General features: G+C 38.0%; 1 protein-coding gene across 1 annotated transcript; it reads right to left on the reverse strand.

The window, feature by feature from the left end:
* Positions 1-36: 36 nt before the first annotated feature.
* Positions 37-24,766, reverse strand: LOC121728161 (carboxypeptidase B-like). The gene is made up of 8 exons (XM_042116283.1): positions 24,566-24,766; positions 21,716-22,377; positions 6,915-7,127; positions 6,326-6,419; positions 4,878-4,979; positions 3,112-3,327; positions 574-999; positions 37-218 (listed from the first exon to the last, which is right to left on the reverse strand). The coding sequence occupies exons 1-8, from the start codon at positions 24,764-24,766 to the stop codon at positions 57-59; spliced, it is 2,076 nt and encodes a 691-aa protein (XP_041972217.1). The 3' UTR covers positions 37-56.
* Between the last annotated feature and the right edge of the window lie 701 nt (positions 24,767-25,467).

The following is a 25,467-nucleotide window of genomic DNA, read 5'->3' on the forward strand; positions in this document are numbered from 1 at the left end:
TTTCTTTTTTCCAAAAAAAAAAAAAAAGCACAAACAACAATGAAACAGTATATTATTTAGTTGGTTCGCGCTCTATAGTATTGTCTGGCGAGGCGGGCGGACGCGGCGATTCCGCTCCAAGTCTCCTCGTTGATCTGCCCGATAAATTGCGGCGGCACGCGGAAGTCAAACCCGTACCCTGGCAACTCCAAAGTGTACGAGAACGGCACCCCGATTTTCTGCAACAAATTTAATTAGTTTTTAAGTAGTAGCTCCTATTTTGTGGTGCAGTTAGAAGTCGTTAAGACATTACATCTCACAAGCTTAATTTAAGTTCCACCAGAAAAATGGTTTCATTGGCGAACTTGCGTTATTTGGTCAGGTTATTATGTCAATGCATTTTGTGATCTGTCGGCTAGATAAGACATAACGCGACTAAAATACGTAGATCCACCATATGCCAATGATGCAATTTCTCTGCTGATACATATTGACAATGATCAACTAGTGGAAATGATTCGGTTTGTAAAAAAAGACAGCTAACAAGATCTTGATAATATTATCTACTTGAGGCTATATACAAATAATAAATACCTGGCCATAATCTTGAGCGCTACCGGACGTTCCATACAGCAGGAAATTGCTGTTGCCGACTAAATAGTACGGGGCTTGGGGTAACTTTTTCGCGTCCATAGCGGCTCCCATCGCGGCCCCGACATGGTGTATCTGTGCCACGTTACTCGGCAGACTCGCATCACCGAATCCATACAGAACCCAGTTGCCAAAACTATGGATATTCATGTACAGTTGTAGACGATCGAGATTGTCGTGTAATATGTCCCGAACGTAGCCCGTCTCTACTTCTGAGAAAGGTTCCACGCCGGGGTATATGTCTGAGCAGGGATTAGATGATATGCCAATAGTGTTGTGATTAACATCGAAATTCCGGTTGGCATCGATTCCGTAGCAGGTGGAGCTGACTTCTGGTCTAAAAGATCTTGTGCGGCGCCACAGACGCTGCTGAAAAGTGTTATTGATTGGCATAATTTTTTGGTTTTATATAACACATTGCACGAGTTACACCAAGTAGGACATGACATAAATCTCCTTGTGTTAATTCAAGGTTCGCTGTTTGCGTCTGTCATTGGCTTTTCCAATCGGCCTGATAAAGGCAAGGGGACCCTATGGTTTTCCATACTAATATATTATAAATGCAAATGTATGTCTGTCTGTCTGTCACCTGTTCACGCCCAAATCGCTGAACCGATTTTGCTGAAATTTGGTATGGAGATACTTTAAGTCCCGGGAAATGATATAGGATACTTTTTATCCCGGAAAAATGTACGGTTCCAGCGCTATAAACGAATTTTGAGACTACGGAGTTAAAGGAGGTCTTTAAATAAATATTTTATTTATTTAAAAAAAGGTTACAAAAATCTTATCAACAAACAATTTTAAATATCGGAAAGTAATAAGGCCATCATTTAGGAAACGTGATGTTGTCATTAGGCGAAGGTCCGTGACAAATATTATTATCTTTTAAACGGGATTCACTGAGTTCGGGTTCGAGGAATCGAAATTCGGTATCATCGAGGAAGCTTTATAAATGGAGGGTAAAACTATAGACCTGTCTAATAAAACAATATAGGAGAATGTACCAAAGGCTGGTATGATTGATGGGATGGCCAATTTCTTCCGTTATAGCATGTCATTTGGCACTCCTGTCGAGGTGTTATCGATTGAGCCTGTCTTGTATACGAAATATGTTTGTTTGAACCCAGCTGTCAGCCTCAGCTTAGTCAGCGTGTATGCTCAAAATTTATTGCCCTAAAACTATTCAATAGTGAATTTGTTGACTTGAATAGAAATGAATGGTGAAACTACAGGGGCTTTTTTCATGTCAGACGTATAGTTATAATTGTTTTTAAAATAAACAAAACTAATATTTTATGCCATTAAGGTAACATATAAGTTTTGGGCAATATGCATGAGCTCACTAGCTAAGATGAGGTCCGCAAAAGTCACCAAACGCAAAGAAAGAAGTCCAAAAGAATTTTCCCAGAATGCTGAACTAGTGGCAAATTAAAAAGTTCTAATTTCTAGTTAACTTTGGAAATCGTGGAACTTCTGACTTAAAATTCCCAAAGCGCTGTCTGAACTGATGCTCTTTAACGAGCGCATCGGATTTTTTCTTTGCAATGTTCTCGAAATTTCCACTCATAGCTTAATTACATGCATTCGTCAGCGTTTTCATAGTGTGCCAGTTTTAGTATGCGCGGGTTTCTTTTTAGTTTTGGTTAGAATTTGCTGGCTTAGTTTAATATGGTTATATAGTTTTAGCAAACAAATTACGATCTTTAACGGTTCAATTTCTTTCTAGGAAAAACCGAAGAAGAACTTCATCAAAAATATTAATTTTTTTATGACCTAAATCAAATTATTATAATATGATCTACGTACGCATATAATATTTTTGATATTGTGTTCTACAAGGTGTAACAAAACTAAGTGATACTACTTGAAGATGTGTATGTGTTCCTTATATAGTTATAGAATTCACTGTGAAAGTAGCACCGCTGAAAGAGCAATATTTTGTGATTTGTATGGAGACGCGCCCGCGCGTCTTAAATTTTTCCATACATAGATGAAAAAAGTTACTCTTTCAGTGCTGCTAATTTCACAGTAAACTCTACATAGGAGACTAAAACACACCTTAAAGTATTATCACTAGGTTTTGTTACACCAGGCCCCTTAGACAAAGTCCCTTTCGTTAAAATCGATGACTAAATTCGTTATCAAAATGTATATGGTTTGACATAAGTCATCGCTAAATGACATTTCGCTTGCGAAGACTAATGTCAAATCCCATACATTTTGATAACAATTTCGTCACCGTTTTTAACGAAAGGGACTTTGTCTAAGGGGCCTGGGGGGTGAGCCAAAATCTTTTCGTTTTCGCTTCGTTATAGAATCGCCGATGAAAATGTATGGAATTGACATAAGCGTTCGTTAATATGACGTTGACGTTCGAATCGTCTAATGTCAATTCCATACATTTTGATCGGTGATTCTATAACGAAGCAAAACGAAAAAGTTTCAGCTAAATGGCCTGGTCTATTAAAAAATACTTACATCTGTATGTGTGTACTCATAGCCGTCCGGATTCACAATAGGCATTACTATCCAGTCGATGTCTTCTAGCAGATCCCTGTCTTCCTCTCTGAGGTCTTCTACCAAGCGATGTATGGTGTATAGAGCCACTGGTGTGGTCACCCATTCTCTAGCATGGATCATCGCATCCAGGTAGTATACAGGTTTGCTAGTATCGTTGAAGTTTGATGTTGATATCTGGGAATATTAAAATGAAAGAGAAAATAATAAAAATACGTCTGGGACTCGGGGACAATGCAATTTATGCAATTATAATTTGCATACGTCTAGTCACACGCACATAAAAACCGTGCGTCTGTCTGCCGAACTGAAACGACAATGCCGCACCGCCGCGCTGTGCCGGTCGGAGTCGGAGGTGTTAGGTTTTTTCATTACGAAATTTCTTGGTTCGGTCGCCGCGCTTAAAGCCCGCTAATCGCTATAAAAGCTTTGCAATAGCTTAATAAAATAGGAGGCACGCCTTTATAACACACATCATCATGAGTCAAACAAGCAGAAGAATAGTCCTTTGATCTGATAATCTTGTTAAAATATTAGTACGTACTCTTTAATTTGTTTTACAGGCAACTTAAAAATAATTATTTAATATATGTTTATAAAAGACGAGCTTTTGCCCGCGGCTTCGCTCGCGTTAAGAAGTATTATTATATACAAACTGTCATCCCCTATTTTAACCCCTTGGGGTTGAAATTTATCAAAATCCTTTCTTGACGGATGCCTACGTCATAACATCTACCTGCATGCAAAATTTCAGCCCGATCCGTCCAGTGGTTTGGGCTGTGCGTTGATAGATCACCATGTCAGTCAGTCACCTTTGAGTTTTATGTATAAAGATGTAATAAATATCATGTATAAAATAGGACAATAGGTATTTCTAATTTTCTAAAGGCCAAGATATTTTTATTACGTTGTGGTTTTCTGGAAAGTAGATGAGGCCGATGTCTTCGTCGTATCTACAATCTTTGGACAAAACGTCGGTTGCATATTGATTAGATAACGTCCACATAATACTGAAACCGGATCACACATTGTCCATTTCTCGTCTGAACCGATGCGATAGAAAGGATGATCCCATATTCTACGTATTTTATGCAGAAAAGTTTCCATTGAACGATCTATGCGAAGTAGAATAATCGAAGATATGAGCGGACCAAGCAGGTAACGAACATTTTACAAAAAAAGAACAATTGCTTATTTTTTAGGGTTCCGTACCCTTTGGGTAAAAACGGGACCCTATTACTAAGACTTCGTTGTCTGTCCGTCTGTTCGTCTTTCTGTCTCCAGGCTGTAACTCAATTATGGAAATAGCTAGGGAGTTGAAATTTTCACAGATTATGTATATCTGTTGCTGCTATAACAACAAATACTAAAAACAAAATAAAATGTATATTTAAGGGCCCCCCTACAACAAACGTGTTTTTTTGGCCTTTTTTGCTCTATATCAATAATGGTAACAAGTAGACATTTAAAATTTTCACAAAATCCTTGATTGTATGTGTAATTTAATAAATAAAATAAAAAAAATTGAAGGGGGCTCTCATACAAAAAACACAATTTTTGGCCTATTTTTGCTAACGGTACGGAAACTTTCGTGCGCGAAACCTACAGTTTTCAAATTATTAGTTACCCACTTCATCCCCTCTTGTCTTCAATCGAGATTTAGATCAAAGTTCACACCGTCTACGTTTTATGGAGATTCCACATACAATATTTCAAAATGAACCTACCTTCAAATATTTGATGGGTCGTCCTTCATAGCTGGGCCCGGCGGTAACTAGAGTTACAATGTCGGGATATTCTCTCGCTACTCTTTCGATATACTCGTCAACCTGGAACCGACAAAATATAACGTACTAGACGCCCGCAATTTCGTTTCGATTTCGAATTTTTTTTAAATGAGCCATATATTTAAAACAATTATCCCGACCCTAGCACAGAATATAATATTATATGCCCTAGCACAGAATATATAATAGTACTCAGTAACCCTAGCTAATTGGTATTTTCTTCATTGTCAAAGTTATGTCGTACCAGGGGCCGTACTACGAAACTGTTTTGAGACTCAATCGAAAGAGAATGCTGCGTCCTGCTCTAACAACGTCATTTCACCTTTGTTAAAGTAGGACGCGGCATTTTCGCTCGATTGTTTGAGTCTCAAAACAGTTTCGTGGTACGGCCCCTGATGTTGCCCGCAACTTAGTCTTAGTAATTCGTTTATCGCGCGGGAACCGTACACTTTTCCGGAATAAAAGGTATGTCCTTTACGGGACTCAAAGTACTTTCATACCAGTTTTCGGCAAAATCGGTTCAGTGGTTTGGGCAGTAACAGTTTATACGTGGGGGAGCCATGCTTCGGCACGAATGGGCCGGCTCGACCGGAGAAATACCACGTTCTCACAGAAAACCGGCGTGAAACAGCGCTTGAGCTGTGTTTCGCCGAGTGAGTGAGTTTACCGGAGGCCCAATCCCCTACCCTATTCCCTTCCCTACTATCCCCTGTTCCCTTTCCTACCCTCCCCTATTACCCTATCCCCTCTTAAAAGGCCGGCAACGCACTTGTAGCTCAACTGATGCTGCGAGTGTCCATGGGCGACGGAAGTTGTTTTCCATCAGGTGACCCGTTTGCTCGTTTGCCCCCTTATTTCATAAAAAAAAAAGATAAACAGACAGATAGACACACTTTCGCATTTATAATAATATTTTTATAAGGTAACCGAATACTGAATTGACTTCATTGATGCCTTAAAGTTCTCTTTGGTTATTTAAATGTACTTACATAAAACATTTACATAAATGAACTGCAAAATATAAAAGTTTATACAATCCATAAATTCACAAAACAAAAGTAAGAAATTGAAAACTTTCGATTAACCTTTCATAACGTTTGTTTACTTAAACGGCATACCTATCGTGGATACGTAGGTTAAACTATGTTGACTTATTTTGTCATTTCCATAGTAAAATTATAAATGCATAATATTATGTCGGTTATTGTTCTTTCTTCCTTTTATCTGATACTACTTTACGCGTTTTCGACCGATTATTATGTTAAATATTAACATACTTTAGATTCCGACAAAGAATAATTTTCATTGTCGGAAAATTTACGGTGCGCGATAAATGAATAATTTACGGTGTAGCGAAGATGCGAGCAGCATCTTGTAAATCTATTTACCTCAGCGTATCTCGGAAAATCATCAAAGGGGACCATTTTGTTTCTTCTTGACAGTTTCCATTGAATAAGCTCACTGTCGTACTCCTCAAAAGCCCTGAAATAAAACCACACTTTGAACTACGACAAGCTAAAAGTAGTTTTAAAATGAATTTTGAAGGAAAATTACATTTTCATTTTCTTATGTAAAGCTCCTTACTCCCGAAATATTTGTTTTATTTTCGGTAACGACAGAAGTGTGCAGAAATAATGTTTACCTTATTTAATTTTAAATTTAGTAGTTATTACATAACAATTACATTAGAATATAAATTTAATTAACATTCATATACATTTTGGAAATGCAGAACAATAATATTATTATAACTGTAGACGTTAAATAGTTTTTTTTAATGTTAGAAATTAAAAAAAACTATTTAACATATTTTTTCGGGACAAAACTATTCCTTAACTCCTGGTACTAAAAGTATCTCTTTGACAATATTTTAAAATATAATAATTATTTCATTGGTTTTTTGATCTTTGATGTAACAGACATCGACACACATAAACTTTTGGACTTATAATATTGGTATGAATTACACATGCTTACGTGGTGACATCCGATAAATGTATGTAATGTGTAACACCATTTTTATCCAGCTCATCAAAAAATTGGAGTCTGTTCTGTGGTGACACCATCACCATGGCGTCACGGAGTCCTGGAGACCCATGCTGCCAGACGTCCAGATCTAGATCAGCCTCCAAGCTATGTAGAAGGGCCTGGTCTTCATTAGTAAGCAGCTTTATACCATGGACAGAGTACCTAATAATTAAAAATTTATAATTTGAAGAATTGCTCATACTATCATATTATGGACGGTATATTAATTTAGGAAATGGCTATTAGTTATTTACCATTTCTTCTGGTTAAAATATTAATAAAATAAAAATAATATTATAATAATAATATCTATGGACGCTTCACACCACGTGCGACTGGCCCCATGGTAAGTACCTGAAGAACTTGTGTTATGGGTAGGTACCAGACAACGGATATATATTTAAGATTTTTATTATATTTAATACACATCCATCACCCAGGACCTTTGAAAAACTTTTTGTTCCGTCGGCGGGATTCGAACCCTTGGCTTGGACTACCAACAGCCCACCAACTGAGCCACAGAGGTCGTCATATTATATAAAGCGTAAGTAAATAAGAGTCAAATATTAACTCACCCAGCATAAATATCATGTTTTCCAGCATACGATATTCCAATAAAGAGTAGGAGGAAAATATACACAGAGGTCATCTTTGATGAAAAGTGTGTAACACACTGTAGTCGATAATATCTGATATTTTATCAATTTTGACCGCAATGTGCGATAATTGTTTAATCTTTTTTATCACAATATACTTACTTTAGCATTAACGATAGTCGATAAATAATGATTAAATATGATCGTTAAACCTAAAATTTCATTAGCGGCATCAGCATAGCCTTAAGTAGCGTCTTCGAAATGAGAATCTTTTAGAAATAATGCATACACCGGCAAGCAATAATAAGTTAAAAAAAACTCGACTAAAATTGCCTATGTCACCCGCGTCATTATCACTCTATTTATACCTCACTAGCTCTGCCCCGCGGTGTTACCCGCGATTTAAGTGATATATTATAATAAAAAAACTTGAAAAGTACCAATAATAGGGTCAAAAGAAAACGGGACGATACATGGTTCTATAATGGTTTATAGTAGTGATGACGATGATGATGAATATAATTTGCATAGTAGCATATGCTTTGCGTCAAGTCAACGTCGAAACTCCTAAATTTGTATCTATAAAGAGCCAAGAGTGCTCTCAGCATCTTCCAAACCATGGTATACCTTGGTGCAAAATCATACTTGGTAGTGTAAGTAATTTGCATAGTAGCGAATGCTTTGCGTTCTTAAAACAACGTCGAAACTTCCAAAATTGTATCAATAAAGAGTCAGGAGTGCTTTCAGCATTTTCCGAACCATGGTATACCTTGGTACAAAATCTTACTTGTTGGTAGCATAATATGCTTAGAATACTGCTCACGAATCCGAAGTCATCACATGTTTTCATATAAATTTTGAGAAGTTTTTGAGATCCCTTCATCAGGTCATCACTTTTATGAATATGTTACCAAATTGGGATAATAACCTATACACCAAAAGAAATATTTTGAAAATCGGCTTACAAACGGCGGAGTAATCGTTGAACATAAAAAAACGAACATAACACCTCCTTAATTTTGAAATTCGGTTAAAATTGTAGCCTATATTGTATTATTCTGATGTATACATCAGAATATAAGCTATATTATTGTAAACTTTCATTAAAATCCGTTCAGTAGTTTTTGCGTGAAATAGTAACCAACATCCATACATCCAAACTTTCGCCTTCATAATATTAGTAGGATTAATAAGGATCAGTATGGATTAGTATGGATATAAAATAAATTGATAAAGAACTTAAATATTTAAAAGCGATTAAATTAATAATATCTGGCAGAGGTAAATATTGTTTACAAGTTTCCTCTATCCGTGGGAGAGCCATGCTTCGGCACGAATGGGCCGGCTCGACCGGATAAATACCGCGTTCTCACAGAAAACCGGCGTGAAACAGCGCTTGCGCTGTGTTTCGCCGAGTGAGTGAGTTTACCGGAGGCCCAAACCCCTAAACCCCTACCCTATTCCCTTCCCTACCCTCAACTATTCCCTTCCCTTCCCTTCCCTACCCTCCCCTATTACCCTATTCCCTCTTAAAAGGCCGGCAACGCGCTTGCGGCTCTTCTGATGAAAGATACACCAACAACATATTGTGACAATATTCAAAACTTAAAGCTAATACATTTTTGTTTTATACTAACACAATAGTTAATTACAGGCGTATGCAACTGTTTGAGAGGTATTTGCTCCTTACATTAAAAATAAGTTTAGTTGAAATGTGTCATAAGAAATGCCTGACTGAATATATTTAATATAATTATTATAGACGAACTTAAATTTTTTACATTAATTAGAAGAATTACTAATATTTAATTTTATTTCATTACAATTAAGAAAAAAAAAACAATACAAATAAATACAATTTAAATTTTTGTCAGAATATCTACTCTACAAGTTTAGTAACAATATGTCATAGGTAAAGACTAATTTATACATTAGCAATAATAAAATAATATAATTACTTTTGTCAGAATAATTATTACAAGTAACGAGATGTCGTAGGTAAAAACAAAATACATTAGTCATTAGCAATAATATTAATACAATTAAATTTATGTCAGAACTATTACAAGCGAGATGTCATAGGTAAAAACAAGATACATTTAGCAATAATAATAAAAATATACATGTCAAAGTCAAAGTCATAGTATCAATTTTTATATTCTTAAGTCTAAACAATATCGTATAACCTTTTCTTGAAATTGACAAGAGAGTCGCGGAAGATGTCGATGTCGTGATGGGCTAGTTTATTGTAAGAGTCTAAGAGTCGGTTCATAGTACAGTATTTTCCCAGGTTCGTTTTAGCAGAACTGGTTATAAATGTTTTTGTGGGGTGCCTGGGAACACATCGGGGTACGTATAAGTTGACGAGACCTAGTAAATTTGTTGAGTCCAGTGTACTGTTGACAATTTTGTGGAGAACACAGAGATCAGCAATCAGTCTACGCTGCTCTAGGGAGTGGATTTTGAAATATTTAATCCGCCTGTCGTAGTTAGCTCTGTATGGGCAAGACAAAGACAAATCTTTGTAGGAAAGGTATCGTGTGAAAGATTTTTGAACTCGCTCTAGTCTTTGGATATGCGTTTCATAATGAGGATTCCAAACCACCGATGCATATTCAAGTGTAGAGCGTACTAGGGCGTTATATATTGTAATAATGCAGTCTGGGTTTTTAAATTCCTTGGTGTTTCGTTTGATAAATCCTAACAGTGACCATGATTTAGCAAGGACTTAGTTTTGGTGTTCGAGGAATGACAATTTGCTATCGAGCATGACGCCCAAATCTCTAATTACTGAAGTTTCTTGAAGCTGCTGACCGTCGATAGAGTAAAAAGTGTTAAGTTTAATTCTTTTGCGGGAAAATTTTATATGAGCACATTTGAGAATATTGAGGGACATTTTATTATCGCTGCACCATTTCTGGATAGAGTCGAGATCTTTTTGCAATAGGGCGCTGTCTTCGATTGATTTTATTACCCGTAATATTTTAAGATCATCGGCGAACAAGGACCATTTACTGAAACGAATTTTTGAAGTGATATCGTTAATAAAGACCAGGAAGAGTATTGGGCCAAGGTGCGAGCCTTGAGTCACTCCTGACGTAGCGAAAAAAGGTTCAGAGGAATAGCCATTCGCCGTAACCGTTAAAAACTCGTTTTTCTAGGTAGGATCTGAACCAGGAGAGTAAAGTACGGAACCCTTCGTGCGCGAATCCAACTCGCACTTGGCCGATTTTTATTTCCATTTAAAATTCGCTATGAAATTCATTCGTTCGTTTCTCCATTGAAATTATAGGATTCATTACATTGAATCAGATTCATAATAGAAAATCGACTTTGGTATTCAATATTGAAATTTTAACGTCAAAAGAATTTCATTTGGGTTTATTGAATTAAAATTACTTAAATCGACATTCACCAAGCTGATAATGGAATGAAAAATATTTTATAACAAATTTAGTATAAAGTATAAGAAAAAAGATCAAAAATAGGTTACCTAAAAAATCCTGGACATAATATTATTTTTAATTATTTAAAAAAAAAAACGGTTTACAAAAAACCCTACATTACTGCATCTATTTATAGTCTAAACTCAGTCATAAGGTGGCATTTTGTTTGATTTTTTGTCGATCGCGGTCGCTCGCGACAAGGCAGGGCCTGTAGACAAGTGGCAAAGCGCTAACGCTAACGCTAACGCTAGCGCTACAAAATGTATGCGACTTGACATAAGTCATCGCTTCGCTAGCGAATACTAATGTCAAATCCATACATTTTGTAGCGCTAGCGTTAGCGTTTTGCCACTTGTCTACGGGGGCAGGAAAGCCACCTTTTGTGCGGCGCAACCAGTCGCTGCCATACCAAAGAAACGTAATAAAGATAGAACCAAACGGATACGATGTTACTCTGTGTAGAGCTGCAGCTGTATACATACATTTTGTTGGTAACGTCGACTGAATACGCGGTCATGAAATCCTGGTAAAATATACCACTAAAAATAAGTAAAAATATCTATGTCACCTTTATATTGTTATATATTATAGTCTTTTAAATATTATATTGAATAGAAATTTACAATATTACCTCAGCATAATAAATCTTGAATAGTCTTCAAAGGGCAACTCGTATTCTTCAAAATATGCTCTATGTTTCGTAAAAATATAATGAGCTTGAACTATATGCTGATAATGGTAAATAATAATAATGTATATTATATAGTATGATTTGCTAAACACAGGAATTTATAAATTTAATTGTCGTATATCCTCGAATTGAGGGCACCTCTTTAACAATCTCCCATAGCATTTTTTTTTATGAAATAAGGGGGCAAACGAGCAAACGGGTCACCTGATGGAAAGCAACTTCCGTCGCCCATGGACACTCGCAGCATCAGAAGAGCTGCAGGCGCGTTGCCGGCCTTTTAAGAGGGAATAGGGTAATAGGGGAGGGTAGGGATGGGATGGGAAGGGAAGGGAAGGGAATAGAGGAGGGTAGGGAAGGGAATAGGGTAGGGGATTGGGCCTCCGGTAAACTCACTCACTCGGCGAAACACAGCGCAAGCGCTGTTTCACTCCGGTTTTCTGTGAGAACGTGGTATTTCCCCGGTCGAGCCGGCCCATTCGTGCCGAAGCATGGCTCTCCTACGTATAATATGAACGCATTGACACGCATTGAAATACTTGGCGCTAACATATCAAGCGAAGTCCAGTTCCGATATCATCTAGATTCTAGAGGGTAAGGCCAAGTTAGCCCCGAAGAAGCTCATGGTGTTCTTAACAGAGCGAGACAGTATTTCAGTCCGGACCAACGCTTACAACTCTACAAGGCTTAGGTTCGGCCTCATATGGAATATTTATTTATTTATTTAGATCAGGCATCTTGGTCCGTATTATATTTACCTTATAGACTAACATACATAACATTTATACTATAACTAACACTAAGTACTATATTGTTCTCATCTCTGGGCAGGGGCGCCAAAATACCAACTGCTCCCTCTGGATCGTATCCAACGAAGGGCCGCTCGAATTGTTGACTACCATAGTGGTTCAAACAGCTTGGACCCCTTGGAATTACGCCGAGATATAGCTTCACTCTGCATCCTCTATCGGTTAATGTATAACGGGGAGTGCTCTGAGGAATTGTTCGGAATCATACCACCTGCAACTTTTCGCCATCGCCCCACGCGAAAAATATACCATCCACATCACCTTGATGAGTGTCAGTCTTCCACCGTGCGTTTTTCGCGTAACTTTCTGCCGCCGCGCACTGTAAAACTATGGAACGAACTGTCACCAGCAGTATTTCCGGACCTATACGACCTTCAAGAAGAGAGCATATTCCATCTTAAAAGGCCGGCAACGCACCTGCAGCTCTTCCGATGTTGCGAGTATCCATGGGCGACGGTAGTTGCTTTCCATCACGTGACCCGTTTGCTCGTTTGCCCCCTTATTTTATAAAAAAAAGAATCACTATTAAGGATAGCTGGATAACAATAATTAATGAAATAATAATTAATTATAATAAAAATATACATTCTTGAATTTAAAAGCGGAATTTGACAAATTAAATACCAGGGCCTGTAGACAAGTGTCTATAACTACGAGTATATACTATATACTGTAACGCTAACGCTAGCGCTACAAAATGTATGCGATTTGACATAAGTCATCGCTTCGCTAGCGAATAGTAATGTCAAATCCATACATTTTGTAGCGCTAGCGTTAGCGTTTCGCCACTTGTCTACGGGGGCTGATGAGAATATTGCCACTGGACCTTTGATCAGTGTTATCATTTGGATCTGACATAATCTGACCAAATGATACATAGGCACAGTATAGCAATATTAGTCCCTATATGTCATATTGCTATACTGTGATATAGGTCTGTCAACTGCCTATGAATAAATGTCTTTGATGGTACTTGTAGATCTTATTAATATTCGGCATAGAGGATAGAGTGGTACTCAACAAAATATAAGGAAAACGTTTATAAAGTTCCTAATAATTTCGACATCCATATCGTATGCAAAAATACGAAATTCTGCTCAATACAAAATAAAGAATAAGCCACTCAACCCGATTAATCCGAACAAAAGATAGGGCTCATACATTTATGCCTTTGTTAATACATAGCTTGAGTGTGTGATTCTCCATGTAAGGCATTTTTCCAATTCCGCGCCGCTCCCATGAGCATCGCCGTCATATTTTGTCGGATTTACATTCCTCGCTCGCTAGTAGAAATTTCTGTTAAGCCTGTTCAGACCGAGACGCGTCGAGACGATTTTCTTATCTTATATCTTTAAACGAGCAATTCTTGTGTATATCGGAATCGGCTCCAACGATTTTCATGAAATTTAGTATATAGGGGGTTTCGGGGGCGATAAATCGATCTAGCTAGGAATCATTTTCAGAAAATGTCATTTTATTCGTGTTTTATCGATAATCAATAAACTGAAAAATATGACTCTTCCTGACATCTATTGGCAAATAATAATACTATTTTGTTAGCAACTAATTGTTTTAACGACCAGCAGATGGCGTTATTAAGTAACACGAAGTCAATGAGTGTTTGCTGTACCGAGCAAAGCTCGGTCATCCAGGTATTTTAAATTGTATGTTATAAAAAAAATTCAATTACACTAGTTTGTATTAGATTTAACAGAAGCTTTTGGGAAACACATAATAAAATAGCAACGGAATTTTACTAATTCACTCGTCTTTTTCAAACCTAGAAATTTCTTAGGCAGGCCCCAACACTACTTCGCGGCGTTGCATAGCCTGCATCTTATTCTGTATTTAGGTAGGTATTTAGCCTAACCACGAGTCACGTCACTTCGTTCATATACGTGGGAGAGCCATGCTTCGGCACGAATGGGCTGGCTCGACCGGAGAAATAGGTACCACGTTCTCACAGAAAACCGTCGTTAAACAGCGCTTGCGCTGTGTTTCGCCGTTGTTTTTTTTTTATGCGTAGCCGGCCTATTAAGAGGGAATAGGGTAATAGGGGAGGGTAGGGATGGGAAGGGAAGGGAATAGGGGAGGATAGGGTAGGGGATTGGGCCACCGGTAAACTCACTCACTCGGTGAAACACAGCGCAAGCGCTGTTTACGCCGGTTTTCTGTGAGACCGTGGTATTTCTCCGGGCGAGCCGGCCCATTCGTGCCGAAGCATGGTTCTCCCACGTATGAGCTTTGAGCAGAACATCTACATTATTTCAATTCCGGAGCGCAATCCTTGAAACTGAAGCATCATGCGTTAGTATGAGTCGACCTTTAGATGGTAAAATGGTTTCACCTCCAACTTTATTTGTACGCTTTATCTTCGCTGATAAAACGCAAATATTACGCGATAAATCTAACGCCTACCTTATAAAGTACACGCTAGGTAAGCCCTTTGTATGAAAGACGACCCACAGAACTGTTCGTATACTTTGCTATCGTTATGAAAAATACACAAAATTTTAGCTTTACATTAAGAAATTTCTTCACACTCACGCCCGTCTTTCATATGCCAGGTGAAAAAGAATGACGCGGATTCTGCGCCAAATTAGTTTTTTCTCAATAACAATATTTTAAAAATCCGCTAGGTCGATCTCTCAATGATACCAACCTCTACTTTCATAGAGGCTGGTAGGGGGGGGAACTCTATATAAGGTAGACATCGCATTCGAACGGGACTCTTCGTTTGAGGAGTTCCCTTAATTACTCATGGACCCCTTCATCAAGTCACTTAATAATGGTGAATATGGTACCAAATTGGGACCAAAAGAAAAAATTTGAAAATCGGTTCACAAACGCTTAGTACTCATTGAAAGTAAAAATAAAACGAACATAACACCTCCTCCATTTTGAAAATTAGTTAAAATTGTAGCCTATGTGTTATTCTGTTATATTTAAAGCTTTATTATTGTAAAGTTTCATTAAAATCCATTCAGTAGTTTTTGCGTGAATAACTAACAAAATATATCCATAATATGGACATACACCCAAATTTTCGCCTTTATAATATTAGTAGGATTGTGCATAATAAATTACAATTACAGTTTAGAATAATTTGATTAATATCTAAGAAGTATTTTACCCAAAATGCATTGAAATCGTATCGAAATTGTAATGATGTTGGATTGAACAGCAGAAGGGTTCTGGAATGTTCATTAGTAAGTCAATTTTTCCGCCTGATTTGTATTATCGAGATAATAACGTATTTTTGAGTGAACATTGTTTTCATCGCAACTAACCTAATTATTGCGTTCCACTTTTGAAGAATCGCTTAAAAATGCTGAAGAATAGCTACGGAACAACACTATGTCATGCTTATCTCTAATTAGATAAGGGAAGCCATTTATGAGGAAAATATATAATGGACCCCAGGAGAGCGCTTACATTAGATCGGTTCCGGAAAAACCTTATAGTAATATACCTTACGATATTTTACGCCCTTATCAAATTAAAAAAGTAATTAGGTGCTACTGCAGATTTACTAGGATCTGTTTTGGTACATGGCCTAAAACTAAACTGAATCCACAAAATTGTAAAATATCAGATATTTCACAATATTTAACATTCAAACATCATTGACTGTCAATGATGACAATAATTATTATTATCGACCTAATTATTAATTTAATCCTACTTAATAATAAAAAGGGGAAAGTTTGTTTGGACGTATGGAAATGTGGATGTATGGATGTTTGTTACTCTTTCACGCGAAAACTACTGAAAAGATTTAAATGAAACTTAACAATAATATAGCTTATACATCAGAATAACACACATGGCTACAATTTTAACAGACTTTCAAAATGGTGGAGGTGTTATGTTCATTTTTTTATATTCAACGATTACCTACTCCGCCGTTTGTGAACCGATTTTCAAAATTTTTCTTTTGGTGCATAGGGTATCATCTCAATTTGGTATTATATTCACAAAAGTGGTGACTTAATGAAGGGATCCATAAGTAATCGAGGGCACTCGTCAAAATTAATTTGGGAACTGGTGGTGATTTCGGTATCGTGAAAAGTATTTTAAGCATACGCTACCAACAATTATTAAGATTTTGCACCAAAGTATACCATGGTTCGAAAGGTGATCAGAGAACTCCTGATTCATAATAGATACAAGTTTGGGAGTGTCAGCGTTGTATTATGAATGGAAAGCATACTCTACTACGCAAATTACATTCATGATCCATGATTATGTCGAGCCTAATTATGGCCCTATTATTGGTACTTTTCGAGTCTCCTCCTCCTAACGCCTCCGTGGTCTAGTGGTATAGAGCGCGGCTCTTGACTCGGTAAAAATTGCTTCAGTAGTTCATCTCACGAACTACTGAAGCAATTTTTATTTTATTTGGCACAGATATAGAGTAGACCACGTGAAGGGACATGAGCTATTTTTCTGCGGAAAAATGTACAGTTTTCGTAAAATTTCTAATTTACGCGGGCGAAGCCGCACTGGACATCTACTATGGAATATTACGCAAAGGTCGGAACAGAGGGCGCTACTAGCACCTACAGTAAATAATCCGCCCAAAAGCCGGTCAAATTCAATATTGATAGAAACGTTGTCTAACGTTGCACAAAACATTTTGTTTACTCTCTGCTGGTGCTCCCTCTAGCCTGAAAAAAATTGCAGTTATATTATATCCTATTGCCTCCGTGGTCTAGTGGTATAGAGCGCGGCTCTTGACTCGGAGGTCGTGAGTTCGATTCCCGCGTTAGAAACATAATATTATTTCCAAGTTCGGTTATGACGATGCAGGCTGATCACCTGATTGTCTGACAAGTAAGATGCGTCGGATGGGCATGTAAAAAAAGTCGGTCCTGTGCCTGTTCTCTCGCCAGTCGTGTCGGTCTTGCGTCCCACTGGGTTATGAGAGTGAAGGGAATAGAGAGTGCTCTTGTGTACTGCGCACACACTTGGGCACTATAAAATTACTCCTGCGTAACCGGCCTGGTTTCAATCAAACTGGCCACAGTCACCGAAACCGGTGTGGGGATTATTATTATTGCCACGGGTTTTACTTGCATTGTGAGGTATTTGCGGCTCTTCGATAATAATTATCATCTACTCATCAAAATATCCTTTTAGATCTGTAGTTACACAAGATGTAACAAAACTATGTGATAGTACTTTTTACGAATTTATCCCTCGTAAATACTAGTTAGTATAATTTGTTTTTGTCGGAAGATAAGTACGCCTTTATAATATTTTAAAGGCAAATCTTTTGTTTAAAATTCATTCTTACTCGGGTAAATGTTCGACTCATACTTTACCGGTCCAAGTGACATAAAGTAGATTTTTATCGGAACCAAGAAGCTGGACACATGAATATCGTCGCATGCAGTTCCGCACAAAGTTGGGCGGTTCAGAACTTTCGCCACATGTTCACTTGCGGCGCAACCCTGATTGAAAATCGATTTGTATGACATGTGCATAAAATATGAACGGACTTAATGTCTTTGAAACTCGTATACAAGGCGTGAGATCCAAAATTGAAAACTAGCCAGTGCTCATTATGTCTTAAATCAGAAACTATATTGTACTAATGTGCTACTGCTAAAAGAACTCATAAAAACATTTTATGCATATTCATACGTGGGAGAGCCATGGTTCAGTACGAATGGGCCGGCTCGACCGGAGAAATACCACGTTCTCACAGAAAACCGGCAGCGCTTGCGCTGTGTTTCGCCGAGTAAGTGACTTTACCGGAGGCCCAATTCTTTTCTCTATCCTCCCCTATTCCCTTCCCTTCTCATCCCTACCCTCCACTATTACCCTATTCCCTCTTAAAAGGCCGGCAACGCACCTGCACCTCTTCTGATGTTGCGAGTGTCCATGGGCGACGGAAGTTGCTTTCCATCAGGTGACCCGTTTGTTCATTTGCCCACTTCTTTTATAAAAAAAAATGCTATGCCTTACCACGGCAGTCTCCGAATGCTACACGACACACGTATTTTTAATAGAAATAGCTTTTGAAGAATAGTGTAGAGTTGTTGCAAGGACTACAAAGACTACAAAGCTACGTTCTTTACGGTATAATACGATATACGATTAGTATTTGTCTTTACAGCACGTGAACAAACGCAAGGAAATAGCTCGATTCCTTTTAAACCGACTTCCAAAAAAGAGGAGGTTGTATGTTCGTCTATTTAATGTTTATCCTTTCTACTGGTTCTTTGTAGGGACTCATTGGAAAAGGTATAAGTATTAGTGTAATTTAGTTATGCCCGTTAGGAAATAAAGTTATGTGTTTTAATAAATAGTTATTACTTATTAGTTATTAGTTACTTCGTAAAAGGTTTAAAGATAATTAATATATTTCTTTGAATAATTGTTAATAAAACTAAGGCTTTATTTGAACGTGGGTGACATTGACGGGAGCGCTGCTGGTAAAGGAGAACTGTCAAACACATATCAAAAATGACGTTTTTCTATGATAGAAGCGTTTAGTTCCTTTTCTCGCCACGTTCAAATAAAGCCTTGTCGAACTGTCCGAGTGCGGATACCTGATGCAGCCGACATCACTTACCGCGCGCACAGCATTAGTTTCAGAAGCATAGATTTGTATTTCTCATGCAGGAATGTTCCAGTTTAAATCGTTTTGTAAATATACGAGATGAGCGCCCGGGCTATTTGCCAGGATCTCGGTTTGAGGAATCGAAGTAATTACAGATATTATGTGGATTCTGTATGCGGACAGATATTATAAGTCTACCAAATGAATATGAGTATTATTATATGATTGCGTATAGTTAAAACGAGTCGAGAATCAAATAAGAAAAACCCGTCCATAGTGAGCTTTATTTATATCAAATCCATACTTCCATACTAGTAGCACCGGTTTCGGTGAAGGTGGCCGGTTTCATCGAAACCAGTTATTTTATAGTGCCCAAGTGTGTGCGCAGTACACAAGAGCAGTCTCTATTCCTTTACTCTCATAACCCAGTGGGACGGAACTTGACGGAAGACCGACACGACTGGCGAGAGATCAGGCGCACCGCGCAGGACCGTCTTTTTACATGGCCATCCGATGAATGGATCATCCTACTTGTCAGACAATCAGCTGGTGATCAACCTGCATTGTCCTAACCAAACGTTTCGATAACCAAATTAGTCAATAAAATATGCCATACATCATGACTTTAAAGGGTCGGACACCGGTTTCGGGACAAATTGTATACGTTGGAAGAACCTTGTTTTCATTTATATAGGATGATGCAAGCTGTTTTGACTATCTGATAAGATAAGCCAATGCAATACCGGATAGGCATTTTCTTATCTTTATAGAATACTATTAATTATATATTATACTAAAAAACTTTCTCCAGGTAATATACAAGACTTATAAATATTTTGTTGTCCTGTGTATTAAAAATATTTTTAATAAAATAAGAATATGGTATATCCATATGTGTCAGTAAATTTTATTACTATAGAATTAAAAATATAACTGTTTTGCATTACAACAAAACAATTATTATGTGCCAAATAAAACACAGTGTTGAGTTGAAGAAGCGATTCGTAATCTTAGCCTATATAAGTGTCTATGGATTAAAAACTTACCAAATAGTCTGTGGTTTCTCTTAGTTCACTGCTTTACTCACCAGCTGGCGCCCTCTTCTATGAGAATAGGCGCGACGTCATCTGTCAACTTCATAGTGTCTTCACTCACCAGCAAGACCTTGCTGCAACACTGTGTTTTATTTGGCACATAATAATTGTTTTGTTGTAATGCAAAACAGTTATATTATGTAGCCTTCCTAAAACACAGTGTTGAGTTGAAGACGTGTCTGATATCTGCTGGTGCATGAACGCTATGTGATAAATTGTTAAATTTGATACTACAAATATTCTCTATTACTTAAATTATTATTAACAACTGAAACTCACTCTTCTATAAGAAAAACTTTTATTCTGAATATTAAATTATTATTAATTAAAATTTAACTTGTAACAAACAAATAAAATTATATTTTTTTTTTTTTTTTTAAACAAAACAAATCAAATTCTTATCTTAAAACATAACAAATTGTGAATAATATTGAATTATCAAAATGGCACATTACAAACTTATTCCTATAGGAACTCTAGGGAGATAGTAATTTAGCTCTATTCTAATAAATTACTCTGTGTGAGAGAGATCAATAATTTCTTATTAAACAAACAATTAAAAATATTATAAATTGTCAACTTGTTGCTACAAACAAGAAAAATTATTATGTAACAAATCAGCTGAAGTATTATTATCATTATTGCTTTGCACAGAGCGACAATAATATTTACTAAAAGTTTGAGCACTTTTCCAATTTCCCCTACTCAAAATTTCTTCTACAGGTCTATTTTCAAGCCATCCTCTTGAAGCAACGGCTGAACGGATGCTACCCGGAGAAGCTCTTATATCAATTTCTTTAAATATTGATTTGATCCATCCAGTAATCATGGTTCTTGATGCTGGCTTAATAGGTCCAGTTACAGATAAAAATAAATTAGTAAGATCCTGCTGCTGTGATCTTCTATTTTGAGATTTTGAAATAAGAGATTTTATATGTTTGACAGGGCAGATTTTTTCATCAGGATGCTGTAGAAGGCACCAACCAGATTGTCTATGTGTACCGGAATCAGTTTTGGAGCCAAATTTAGGAATTAATGTGATTTTATCCTCATCATTATGAAAATTATTTTGTGAAATATCCAGTAAAGTTAAATCGTGTATACGACGCCCAGATGCCAATAAAAGAATGAGAGATGTTCTCCGGGAAATGTCAAATAATGAATTATTGGAGCTAGTACTTTTGAGCCAATCGAACAGTATTTTTATGTCAAATATTGGAGGCTTAGGAGCTGGCGGTTTAGCGATGGATATAGCTCTCAAAACCTGAGTAACAAAAAAGTTTTTAGAAAAATTTTCCACAGATGTAGCACAAAATGTTGAAATTGCTGATTTGTGCAACAAGATAGTACTATAGGCTAATTTGTCTACTAAAAATAGCTTTGCCAAAAATCTTGCCACTGTGCTACCATCTGGTGTATTTGGGTTTATATTCTCAGACTCACACCACAACAGCCATCTATTGATAGGTGCTTTGTATGTAGTAAGGGTGGACTCCCGCCAGCTTTGTTTTAATAAGTTTTGTTCGTCTAAACTCCAGTGTCTCACTTTGTCTGCCCACCCCCAACCTTCCAGGCTAGAAGAGACAACTTGTCTATCTGTTCCGGCACTCTGCCTGTAGTCTGATCTATCAAGGTCTTCCGCAGATCCTTGATTATTATTGGCTCTCCGAGAGCCCTCGCCTGTAGGTCTGGATGCCAAAAGCACCGAGTCCAATGAGGTGCTATTAGAACATATGTTCCCCTCGCCTTGTTCAGATGGGCCAATACTCGTGGGATGAGGTTTGGGGGGGGAAACACCCAGGCCATCTGGTAATCCCACTGAAGGCTGAATGCGTCGCAGAAAGTTGCGCACCCATCTGTTGAATCCAATGTGGCGTAGCTTCGCACGACGGCGGTCTCTTTTGACGCGAACAGGTCTATATCTGGGACCCCCCACTCTTTGAATATGGCTTCCGTGGCCTGTGAAAGTAGGTGCCACTCTGGGACTGGGCGACCCCTCGAGAGACGATCTGCTATTCCGTTTAGCCTCCCTGGGAGGTAGCAGGCCGACAGCGTTATATTGAGCTGCTCGGTTAACTCTAGAACCCTGCCTGTCAGTTCTAATAGGGCTAGTGATCTTGTGCCCCCCTCGTTCCTTATGTATGCAACGAGAGTACGGTTGTCGGTCTGCAACAGTATGTGAGCTCCCTCTAGGCTCTCCTCTTGGCACTTTATTGCCGCATATACTGCATAAAGTTCTTTTAGATTTGAGTGCCACTTCTTTTGGTAAGGAGCCCATTTGCCTGATAGAAGTAGGCTGTTTAGATGTGCACCCCATCCCGCATCTGCTGCATCTGTTGTAAGAAAGTGTGTTACTTCTTTCTGATGTAATGGGGCCCTGCTGTTGTTTACAGCATTTAGCCACCAAGTCAAATCCTGACTTACCGAAGGTGGTATTACTTTTTTGTCTCTGGGTCGGTTCTGATGAAATTTTTTCAAAAATATTTGCATCTTGCGGCAATGCAGACGTCCTTTTGGAATTGAGTAATTTGCAAAATTTAACATGCCTAATAGACTTTGCATCTCTTTCAGGGTGCAGCATCCTTTTTTTAGCAGACTTGATATGATATTCTTTATTTTCATTATTTTCATTTGGGGCAATGACAGGCAATTGATTTCGGTATTCCAGGTAAGTCCTAGGTATTCCAACTCGTGTGTTGGTATGAGACTGGACTTTTGATAGTTGACATGCCAACCTAGTGATTCTAGAACACTCAGCGTTTCCGCAACCTGAGTGACAAGTTTGGCACGATTCTGATGCGCCAGGAGGTAATCGTCTAGATATGCAAGCAGTCGCACCCCCTTTGTCCGTAGGATTTCCGCAACCCAATTGGACACCGCTGCAAATAAACGGGGGGCAGACGATAGGCCAAATGGTAGGGCAGTCAACTGTAGCACTTCGTTGTTGTATATCACCCTCAGAAAGCGCCGGTGTTTCTCGTCGATTGGCAGGTGAAAATATGCTTGGTGGAGGTCGATCTTGACCAACCAATCCCCATCCTGTAAGAAGGTTATCACATCTGCCTGTGAAATGAGCTGAAAGTGCTTTACGGCGACATGTGCGTTGAGGCCCCTGAGGTCGAAGATCGGGCGTATTCCTCCATCTGCTTTGGTTACAAGAAACATCTTTGAGTGGAAACCTGCATTGAGTACTGGAGGGTGTTCTAAAATTTTCTTTTCTTTCAGCTCTTTGATCACTGCTGACATCTTTGTAGTTACTCTTGTTGAGAACTTGTTTTGGATACTCTTGTTGGGGTAATGTAGAGGAGGTTTTGTTTTGAATGCTATTTTGCCATTGGATATAATTCTTAGGATGAACGGGTTGGCACCTAACTTCTTCCAAGCCTCTACATGTTCCCTCAAACATCCACCCCTGAACACCCTCGTTGGATTGTCACTTTTGTTTAGTGTGGGAACTTGTATTCTCTGCTTGGTTGTTTCGACGAAAGGGCCGGTTCTTTTTGGGCATAGTCTTTATTTTTCTCTCCTCTTTATAAGATCTAGTAGATGGAAATCTCTGTTTCTTATTTGAATGTTGATTAAATGGAGTACTAGACCTCTTTTCTTTTAAGTAACTTGGCGTATTCAACCAAGTCTGTGAACCACCTAATGACTGAATAATAGGCTGTAAGCCCTCTCGACTAAATAAGTATTCCGAGCTGGGTGGAACGTTTTGTAAAGTAGCTCTGAGGTTTGAATTTGCTATTTCTTTAAGAATGCGATCCCGCCTAACTTCAATGCACTCTGCCCTTTTTCCACAGATTATCTGCATGGACAGCTCAGAATTCTTTGATATACTAGATCCGGGACCAAATGTTGTTAAAAATCTCTCACAGAGAGAATTGGCATTAAGATTTTCTGCATCCGCTGAGGCCCAGTCAACAATCCCCCGCAGTCCTGTTTGCAGTAATTGTCTTTGTTCAAGTAAGACATTAGATAAACTAGCTAATAGCTGCTCTGTAGATGCTAAATAGTCTTTATTTTTACTAAAATGACAAAGCTCTTCATTTATTTTAAGACCTATAAACCCAGGTGTTGCAGCATAAGACTGCATCGCTTTTTTATATCGAATGCCCTTCCAGGCTTGAGTGTTGAATTTTTGGTACTTTACCAGCTCTAATAGGCGGTCTTTATCAGCAGAAGGTATAATCTTCTTGTCATCATAATCAATGTTTAATTCACCTAAAGTGAGGTTATTTGATGAAGTACATGGTCTTTTAAGGAAAGTTGACTCCAAATTACTAGACTGAACAGCGTGACTAGGGCCTGGTAAGCAATTATTTATGATCTGGTGAGTGTTGGTGTTATGCATTGTTTGACTAGTTAGTTCGGAAACGAAGTTTGAAATCCGACTTACTTGATCCATCAATACATCGACGCGTGGATCGGCATAAGGATTTTGTACATACCTACGACGACGCTTGTTAGGTGGTGGAGAAGCAAAGCCAGCCTCATCCTCCGAAGATGAGGAGCCTGCATCGGCCCCGCTGCTGTTACAAGCCTGTCCCTCGTCCGAGGCGACAGAACTTGCACATTGTGTATTTCTATCCACACTCATTTCACCTTGAAGCACTTTTCTAACACCAACACTAAACACTGTGTTTTATTTTAACAATAAAAAACACTTAAGAAAAATTTTTACGGCTTGCGCGGTAAAAATTTACGAACGCTATGAAGTTGACAGATGACGTCGCGCCTATTCTCATAGAAGAGGGCGCCAGCTGGTGAGTAAAGCAGTGAACTAAGAGAAACCACAGACTATTTGGTAAGTTTTTAATCCATAGACACTTATATAGGCTAAGATTACGAATCGCTTCTTCAACTCAACACTGTGTTTTAGGAAGGCTACATAATATATATTATTGATTCTTTGGCATGTAACATTTACATTCTATCGATTATTTTGTAGACGTATTATTTGTTTTAAATTGTTCAAGTTAAATGTTTCTTCGTTTAGAAATTATTCTAGTATATTAATACTATAACGTCAAGACTGCAATAAGCCAAATCAGTTCAGCCGTTCTCGAGTTTTAGCGAGACAACCAATTTTTTTAATAATAACTAGCTGTCCCGGCAAATGTTGTTTTGCCATAAAATGATTTTACCTGTTTTCCTGCTTTTCTCTTGAAGTTTTTTCTGATTTTTTTTTCTATAGACGTCACGGAGCCCGAGACCTTTCCAACGAATGCGAAACCGTGGATATTGGTTCGTGCGTTCTGGAATTATAGCGTCAGGAAGGAAAACAAAATTTTCGAATGG

Source organism: Aricia agestis, chromosome 6 (assembly GCF_905147365.1).
Source record: "Aricia agestis chromosome 6, ilAriAges1.1, whole genome shotgun sequence".
In the NCBI taxonomy this organism is placed as follows: Eukaryota; Metazoa; Arthropoda; class Insecta; order Lepidoptera; family Lycaenidae; genus Aricia; species Aricia agestis.

What these genes read in the sequence shown, in the direction of transcription:
- LOC121728161 (XM_042116283.1), bottom strand. Translation starts at nt 24,766, where the DNA reads ATGAGTGTGGATAGAAATACACAATGTGCAAGTTCTGTCGCCTCGGAC. An exon ending in ATTTTCCGAGATACGCTGAG is followed by an intron (nt 4,980 to 6,325) that starts GTAAATAGATTT and finishes TGTCGGTTCCAG; the next exon opens with GTTGACGAGTATATCGAAAG. An exon ending in GACCCATCAAATATTTGAAG is followed by an intron (nt 3,328 to 4,877) that starts GTAGGTTCATTT and finishes TAATATTCCCAG; the next exon opens with ATATCAACATCAAACTTCAA.